We start from the raw sequence: 9,852 nt of genomic DNA on the forward strand, positions 1-9,852 counted from the left end.
GCAGCATTAATTTACTGCTTGTGCTTTATTATGGTTGAGATTTAAATTCTTTTGCAACATCACTTTTCTTCCCACCTTCCTCTACTTTTTCGATCATTTCAGCAATTGTCAAACATTTATACTTTCTAGAGTTAAGAACTAAAACAAACATTTAATCTGTATAGCAACTAAAGAGTAACAGTAACTGAATGATAACTAAACAAGCCAATTCGTGAGAAGTCTAATAATACTAATAAAAACATTACTTGTCGCATAATGTACTTACAATCTTTCCGCCTCTTTCTCTCTGAAACTTTGAATAGGGAAAATTACTGTCAAACTTCATGGTAAATCATAAAACTTTGCGATTTTTTTACGTTTTATTATTAAATCGGTCAGTGTGTGGCTTTTGGATGTGAAGAAATAGGTAATAATAGGTCCCATAAATTCCCTTCGAATCCCACCCTAAGAATTTTGGTAATAATAGACACAAGTCTTTTTAATTCCAATTCTCAATGTGTGCTATTTATACATAAGGCACAGTCAATTCAATTATAAAATTATTCCTACAAGCATAAAGACACTTCACCTAAACTATGGTTTCATATCCGATCTGGTGATGCTCCCAAAAATAGATAATCTTCAGTTATGAATAACCCACAGTTGTTAACTTCTATTCCACCATAGTGATCCATATAAGCTTTAATAGCAACTGGCTCATTAATTATGCCATGGTTCGTTGGCCGGGATTATAAGGACTTGGGTAGTAGCAATTGCTCTGCAAATGATTTTGCCTTTTTGCAGAAAGATGGCATAAATAAAATAAAATAAATAAAAAATAAAAAAGCCTTTTATTTCCAGTATTTAAAGTTTACACTTCTTACAATTTATATTTAGTGTTAGTTCATGTAGTTTAATCTATATTAGTATAATTATAATTAGTATAATTTCTCTTTCCTTTACTTAATTGTATGTGTACCCAAATCCATATAATGATATAAATTTAGGTAACACATTCATTTAATATATTATAATTTATATATATATATATATATATATATATATATACAAAAATACACATATACATATACACACAGAAATTTAGGTACAAAAAAATATATACATATATATTCTTTTTAAATATTTAATCTACTGGAACCCCAAGTTGGGTGTAGGCCTGCTCCAGTGACGCCCATTTGTCTCTGTCTTCGGCTACTTTACTCCAATTTTGACCAGCTATCGCTTTAATGTCGTCTTCCCATCGCGTAATAGGTCTACCTTTTGTTCTTTTGCCTAGTGGGCCTTTCCAGAAAGTTACTTTTTTAGCCCATCTGTGATCAGTTAGCCGGGCAACATGTCCTGCCCACTTCCATTTCAGTTTTTTTGCGTAGCTTAAAGCGTTTGTTGCTTTGGTTATTTTTCTTATTTTAGTATGACGTATTTTATCTGATTTTCTGATCTTTAGCATACTTCTTTCGAGTCCTCTCTGACAGACGATTATCTTTTTTCTTGTTTCAGCAGTGAATTTCCACGTTTGGCAACCATATGTCAAACATGGCAAGAGGCTTGAATTCATGACTTTGGTTTTAATGTCTTGTGGTAGATTACCTTTAAAAATTTCCTTGATGGCAAGAAAGATGGCATATGGTATGGAAATTACTGGCTGTAATGCGGTTTTTCCTTATTTCAAGCCACCATTTATTATTTCTCTGTCCTCTCGTCATTTCTTCTATTTGAAAAATCTTTTCTTTTGCTTGAGTGGCATGATGCTGGTTGTCGCAGAAATTTATACATTTCTTACTTTTGCATTGTATGCCTCCTCACAAATGTTCTCCATATTGTAGGGGTGAAATATAATATTAGATAGCCTTTTTTTGACCTCTCAGCTTTAAGTGGAGAGGCAGTAAATGTCTTTTTTGGTACATTAAATGTTTGCAACCTTTGTACAAATAATATTTAAGAGAACAAACTTTCTCTGTACATTTGTTCAACAGCGAACATCACTTCTGCCACATTTTTGCAGTGAGCTTCCATTCCACTGCCTACAGCACATTGAGCATTGTTGTATGTCTGCTATTTATATTTATTTTCAATTTAATTTCGTACTGAATTTTCTTCATTGAGGTCTTGCATATAATTTTCACATAAGTAAATGTGAATCCCACAGTGAATGCTCTTAGCACAAGAAGGTGCTAAGAGTGTAGGTATATAAATACAATACATATCATTGTTTTTGATTATATGATTTTTCACAATGTTTATAAAAGTGGCATTGGGATAGCAGCTGTTTATAAATGTTTGGCCGTCATTTAATTGTACAATAGTACCCATGTCCTTACCCATTTCATCGGAATACATTAAATTCCTTTCTTTTGCCTTAATTTTTTCCTTTAACTGAGTGTTTGTTGTGGTGTAGGTGAGGCTGTGAGTGTGTTGTGATGTTTGTGGTAATTGGAGACTGGGTTGGCTTTTATAATTGCAACCATAAGTTTTATTCTGCAATTGCTCATAACATTCTGCGGTGTAATTAGAAATTTGAAGCAGATCTTCCATTGCAGAAGAATACTTTTCTACCATACATTGTGATTCTTCAAATTTAGAAGTGAGACTGTTTGTAAGTTCTTTTAATTTTAAAATTTCTATTTTTAAATCTAATGTGTCAGATTCATATTTTAATTTAGCATTTTCAGTTTCAATTAAATGCAAGTCAAGTTCATTTTGAAGTTGTGTGTTTTGAACTTTTAAATCCACACTGTTTACATTTCTATATTGTTTTACTAGCTTCTGTGTCTTTTTAATGTATTTATTAATTTTAATATATTTTCTTATTTTGTTTTTACCTAAACTTTTTACATTATGAGTTGGTGTAGAACCTGAATCATGAATTAATGTATTATATAAAATGTTTGTGTGTGTATCTTTTACACTTTGTGAGACTGCCTCCAGGTTATTAATATATTGTTGAGCCTCCAATAGCTGTTTTTCAAGACTTCTTATGCGCAGCAAAGCAACTTCATACTCATTACCATAACTATCAAGTTTATTTAATTCCTGCTGAAGCATATCACACTGATCTTTAAGTGAATTATTTTCTTGAAATAGCAAGGACGTTTCATTTTTGAGCTTCCTGTTGCCTTCCAGCATACTTAAGAGTTCTTTTTCATTTTCTTCTCTTTCACTTGATAACTGGGTACATAAATCCCTGCAAGACTGCAATTCAGTCAGTCCTAATTTAAGTTTAGACTCTTCTTGCAAAGCCAAGCCTCTGCGAGTCATCATATTGTATAATAGGGACTGTATGCAATGAACAAGCGAAAAAGGTATGTAGTATATATAACTGTTATGTGTGAGTGGTGGTGGTTGTACTATTTATATTTTTTATACCTATAAATATATAATGAAACCTAAATACACACAAAATGGGCTTCTTTTGTCAAGTAAATTATGTAGTATTAATTGTCTGGGCGAATGTTTTCGTCGTCGATTTTGCTTCCACTAGTTGTCAAGCAAAATGAGACATAAACCGTGCCAATGTGTGATGGACGTAGCTCCAAAAACTGAGCAGTATTTTATGATCTTATGTAGTCAGTAAATATAACTTAAATAGAACAAAATACTCCCCAGGTTTGACGATATTTTAAACTACGTTACCGTTAAGGCGTTGAGTTGACAGCCGGTTTTAGATCCCTATTTTGCCAAGTTCTCGCGACAAAAAACACTGTATAATCACTTTATATTATACACAAATCTTATTTTTAACTATATTACCCTAATTTAACTAAATTTAAGCCCTTAAAATTATTATTTTTTTAAATTAAATGTAGAGGATGTTTTCTTACAACCTACTACCAGAGTTCAAATTCAATAAGATCATCTTTTCTATCTAAGTATTCTTCGTCCTTGTATTGTTTCACCATGATAATAGCCGAGGCTAATGATGTTTAATTTGTAGTACGTTCCGAAGGTTTGCATCAAAATGTTCCCATAAATCATTCAAGGGCTTATTGTCTGGTTGCGGTTGGCTTGACGATGAAGATCCGATTCTGTTCGTATATTATCTTGACTTACTTGACTTAATGTCCAATAACCCCTAGATGGGGCAGAGGGTGTCCACAGTGACTCTCCGCGTCGCGATCGGTCTTGAGCCTCGTATTTCACCTCGCTCCAAGTCTTTCCAGTTCTCTTTGCCTCGTCTGCGGCTGTACGGCGCTAGGTTTGGTTGGGACGGCCATGCTTCCGCTTCCCTTGCGGGTTCCAATCAAGCGCCTGCTTGGGAATATGATCCCTTCGAAGTCCAATTCCACTTGCATCGCTTGATCTGCTGACTGATCGGGGTTTCTCGGCAGCGTTCCCAAAGTTGCTCGTTAGTCGTTAGAGATTTTTTCAAGCCAGTAGATGCTCAGAATACGGCGAAGACAGCGGTTGACGATGACTTGGAATCGGTGCGAGATATCTTTGGTGACCTTCGACGTTTCACACCCATAGAGCAGCACAGACTTGACGTTGGATCCCAATATTTTATCCATTGTACGTTGCAAAAGTTTGTAAGACGCTTTGTTTGAAATATGTGACTGGGTTGGCATTAATTTATAATTCATCAATCAATCGACCGATCAATGATCGCCAAGTTCAAAGCATATAAAATACATGAAGCAAAACCTTTTTGGACAAAGTGGGAACCGATTTTTCTAAACACCATATTTCCTTTTCATCATATTTCTCCTTCGTATTTGAGATTCATCATAAAGATGTTCTGTTGAAGTCATGGGGTTTTGGAGTGGAGTTAGTAGGTATGAAGTATTTTTATAGCCTTTATCACCAACAATCAAAAGGTTTCCAAATTCTCCATTTATCAATCTTTGTTTTATGAATGAATTGTTGAAAATTGTTAATTGGTCTTGGCTGCTCCTCGCCATCTAGCCACTCACTACAGTTTGAAAAATAAAGGAAAACTGTGACTTTCTGTCAAAAAGTTTATTATTAGCTACTAGAAATTCTTTTTCATCAATACTCAAAGATTTGTCAAACATATTGCCACTACTTCATAAATTGAAGAAAGTCTTGTGTAAAGTTCTTTGTTAGATATATTCGCTGGAACAAATCTAATGATGCCGGTTTTTTCGATTTGCGATACCGGTATGAACGCCTTCATGTCATTTTTTGTGAGAAAAGTGGTGTTATTAATAAAGTTATTTGCCGTATTATATTTCTTGAAAATAACTGCTATTTTATTGGCATTCACCCTCTGAATACCCGTCACACCTTTTATGTCCATTGCCAGATTCATTTAAGCAACATCATCCAGCTACCAGAGTGATAATAGATGGGACAGAAATACCTATAACAAACCCAAAAAGCCCTACATAGTCCGGTCTATTTACACATTCAAGTTTACATAAATTCCCATAAAGCTGAATATTGGCATAGTTGTTCAAAACATCATTATAAAGAAAATCTCAAAAGTCCTCATCGTTCCGAGGTGTGCTAAAAATTTGGCACGGGGTCAAAGGTCAAAAAAATGAGTTTTTTGCGATTTTTAGCGAAACGGTGAGTTTTTTCGCAAAATTACCCCAGTACAAAATTGTAGATCACAAAATTCTCTACAAAAAATATATCAATAATTTTTTTCCTAAAAGCCACCATTTTGGAGATATAACGTTCCGAAAAGTTGGATCAGTCGTAATCCCTCTATTTTGCACACGTTTCCACGCCACCTATGAGGTAGTGTACAAAGCGCGTTTTTTTTAACGTGGTTTCCCCAGTAGGCCTATTCCACGGGTCTGCTGAGATTTTATATGTTTTAAAACTATTGCAAAATAATATTATATATTATAGTGGGCAAAAACAACGGCGGTGTAATTAAATAAAATACTTAAAATAAAAAGTTAGTCGTCTGATTCATAACTGTCCAAGATTTCTGTTTCTTCTTCTTCTTGATCTTCTTCTCCTTCTTCTTCCTGTTCATCCTCTTGTTCTTCTTCTTCTTCTTGTTCTATTTCACACGTAAACTGCCCCAATAGCGATTCCTGATCGGTATCAAACGAATCTTCAAGAGTTGGTGACTCAACATTCGAGCATGATCGGCCTTGACAGTGTGTGCATGCCAGGGAACAAAACAGTCCAACTTTTCTGCAACCACATTTTGCACTACACCCTTTCTTGCAGTTGCAAAATATTGTGTTGAGAAGTTTCTCAGGTGCTGGTGGAAGTAAAGTTTGAACTGGCTCTAGTGTATTGTCGATCAACTTCCAACCCCAGTCTTTAGGGTCCAGCTGATTACCAAGCCACACTTGAACTTGGTAATATACCCGAAACAGATGTTGATGAGCAGCTACTGAGGTTGGAGGAAGAGAAGCTAAGTTGACTTGTTTTTTATTACGCGTATTTTTCACGAAAGATGTGTATCGCAACTTATCTAAGCAAGTGGTTTTTTTGGGGGCTCCGTACATAGCAAGAAGAAATTGAACTCCGTTGGTGATAACATGTTGTTGAGTTGAATTACTATTTTTAAAAACTTCAGCACATTGTAGTAAATCTTTTTTTTCAAACATTTTGAAAACTGTTGTTTTTCCTCTCCTGTAAAAAGCAGATGTCGTATCGCAGCCAGTTATTGCGTGTAGAAACAATACATGATTTTGACATTTAGGAAAATTGGATAAACTGTTTGATGAATATATTTCCGATTGATTTTGGGCTTTTCCGGGTTTAAAAAAATAAATAATTTTTTCAGTTGGAGTTCGAGCAGTAAGCAAGACGAGTAAATCAACATCCTCACCAACAACAACAGTTGTATTTGTCACACTGAATTTCTTTATCGCTGTTTCAATAATCAATACATCAGCATCATCATTAGCTTGTTCAACGGATATATTCTCAGCAGTAAATTTTGCTTTCAACATCGAAATAAACCTAGATTTATTGTGATTATTTGCAAAGAATTTCTGTTGACTGGTAGGAACTGTCATTGATTCATCGAATATAATATCAGAAGAAGTTGATGAAGCAGCATTTCGACGGCGTTGCTCTGCTGCTTTAATATTTCTCGTATAATCATCATATCCGTCAAATACGACAGTAACTCTGGAACCAAAATGTCGACGTACATATTGAACGTATTTATCTAAGATAACGTTAAATGTTTCCTCGCTATCCCACACCACTCGATGTAATAAGAATCCTCCGTCAATTATGTACGTTGAATTAGTGTTATTAATATCAACATTTATAGTCTGAAAACAATCGTAAATAGCCGACTTCTGGGTCTTGCGCATTCCAATGTCATCAAATAATGTTAACGGATAAGGAGCTAATTCATACTCGAAATATTTCTCAATTTCATCTTGAAAAGCCGCAGTAACACTCATACGTTGGAATAATAACACTGGGTCAACAGGTACTTTTTCTTCGTGAACTTTTACGGTGCTACTCATAGCTAAAAGAGGAACAACTTTGTCAGCGCGTTTAAGTTTAATATCTTTAAATGTCAGTCCAGTTATTTTAGCAATAGAGATAAGCCCAAGTTCACGTGCTTTATAGCAATTAATTGTATTATCACCAACGACACCACTTGCAATCGAGATGACTTTGTTAACCTCTGGGAAAGGATCATGAATCGAGAACCACTCAAGAAGCATTCGTATGTCTTTAGCGTCTTTTTTTACACGTGAATCACTGGCATCAACATGCTGTTCAGTCGTATCCATCCTAACATTAGCAAGATCTTCTAATTTCTCACAAACTGTGTTCATTGCATGCATGCTGTAAACCCATTTACTGATTACACTTTGTTTTGTACTTCTTCCTCGAGCAATACCTCCATCTGTCTTCATGGCTTTCATCATAGACTGTTCGATAACCATGTCTGTAGAAGTTCCACAACTCAATTTATCTGAGCGTCTCACGGTGAAAAATCCTTCGGTAAATTTTTCGTAAACTTCAGGATCCATCGAGTCCTGTAATTGCATTATGTCTTGTAAATACAAGTGTGCAGATTTAGCATATGGAAAATGTCCTGACGAGTGGAAATAAGGTAACATTTCTTTTACACAACTTAAATGAGCTTTCCAGTCCCCCATACGCTCAGCTCTCAAAAATTCTTTTGCAAGTGAAACCATATTAAAATATTGTATCCAAAGTTGCGCTGTTGGTCCTCGTTCCTCAAAATCTTTCAATTTCATATTAAATTTATGAAGTAAAGCACCTGATACTTCATTATCATTTTCAATATCTGAATATGAAAGAGTGCTATCTAATATATGGTCAATATTTATGATTAAATCTGCTCCCATGATATCATTAATATCTATTGTTTTTAATATTGTAATTGCTAAAGCCAGCTGGAGTAGTGTATGTGCTCGAACAGCTCTTGCGTAAGCATGACCATTGAGCATTTTTTCTAATGACTTTGGTGCATAGATTTCTGAGAGTACTTCTTTTATCCCGCTACCTTGCATAATATAACCAATTGCTCCGAGATAAGACATGAGTAGATGAAATCCTCCAAGTCTGACAATAATCTTCGATACTTCAGAGCCGTCAGGTGCGGCTGATACAATTTCTCGAGCTTTCGCATACAAGGGTTGGTCGAAAGTCACGATGCATACAGTGTGGCCGTAACGTTTCGCGTTCTCTAATGCACAAAGTAAAGTCGTATAGACAGTATTATAGTTACTAGCTGGTTGATGGATGAATGGTAAAAATGTAATCTGAGATTTTGAATAATTTGTATGGTAATTTGTTAAGCGCTCAATAAAACCGTTCCAACCAGGTAATGATGTATTTTTCCACTTTCCATAAAACCATACTACATCAGAATTTTTATGAAAAGATAGTGTTTCAGTTCCATATCCAAAATCTTGGACATATATTTTACTGTAACCAACTACATCACTATTCTGATAGATCTGTATTGGCACATGAGCTTTTGCTTTGAAGTGTTTTGCTGAAAGAACTTCTTTTATTCGTTGCATAGGTTCTTCTAGTAAAACAAAAGTTACAATTTGAATTATACCCATTATGTGGAGTGAATTGTTACCATCTAGCGTATTAACATTTATATCAGCATTATCTGCAACGTATTGAATAAGTGTGCCACTTTCAGGTGGTAGGACATGAGGAAGAGGATGAAAAACTGCTGCTGACTCGTACATCAATGTATCATTATAAGAAGCACACAAACCAAAAGACGACAAAATTTGTATAAGACGCTTAGACCCGAACCTCCGATGAAAAAAAACTGAAAGACCTAACTGTAATTTGGACTTGAACGATCTTGGTCGAATAGCAGTCATGATACTATGACAAATATTGGTGCATACTAGTTTTAAATGATCGAAATTTGATCGTTTATTTTTTAAGATCATTTGCTCCAAAAAAAATGTCAGTGACTGTGGGATGTCATTATTTAAATCTTCAAACATTCGACCTGGTGGAGGGTAGTAGGAATTATCAAATACCGAGGATTGAATATCTTCTCGAATAATAGATGCTGCTGCTTCTAGAGTTTTTAATCGTTCTTCTTGTTTATTAATTTTTTTATTTTCGGACCAAGATTGATTTAAAATTTCATGGTGACTGTTTATCAAACATACAAATGTTAACGCTCCCGGTTTTTCAGTGATAATAATTTTATCGCCATATTTCAGTTTAAGTCGCAGCTTAATAGTCCTGTTATCTAAAGTTAAAATTTTGCTAACATCTTTTAACTCAGCCAAAGTAAACTGACAGTCATTGCTACTCTCAATGTATGTAAATATTTCCTGCATTGCCAGATCTGTTGCTTCATCTTTAGGACGACCAACTGTACCGCCAGTAGTCGGTTTCAAAAAAGAAGTATAACATTCTTGGTGATACTTTGCTTCAGCAGCAACTAAA

General features: G+C 34.9%; 1 protein-coding gene across 1 annotated transcript; it reads right to left on the minus strand.

Moving 5' to 3' along the window:
- Positions 1-1,868: 1,868 nt before the first annotated feature.
- On the minus strand, positions 1,869-5,324 carry LOC125058597. Its single transcript, XM_047662702.1, has 2 exons — positions 3,625-5,324; positions 1,869-3,122 (listed from the first exon to the last, which is right to left on the minus strand). Exon 2 carries the CDS (start codon positions 3,040-3,042, stop codon positions 2,074-2,076), a length of 969 nt encoding a protein of 322 aa, XP_047518658.1. The 5' UTR covers positions 3,043-3,122; positions 3,625-5,324; the 3' UTR covers positions 1,869-2,073.
- Between the last annotated feature and the right edge of the window lie 4,528 nt (positions 5,325-9,852).

The sequence above is a fragment of the Pieris napi genome, chromosome 18 (genome assembly GCF_905475465.1).
Source record: "Pieris napi chromosome 18, ilPieNapi1.2, whole genome shotgun sequence".
NCBI lineage: Eukaryota > Metazoa > Arthropoda > Insecta > Lepidoptera > Pieridae > Pieris > Pieris napi.

Coding starts and splice junctions, on each gene's coding strand:
- LOC125058597 (XM_047662702.1), bottom strand. CDS start 3,042: ATGCTTCAGCAGGAATTAAATAAACTTGATAGTTATGGTAATGAGTAT.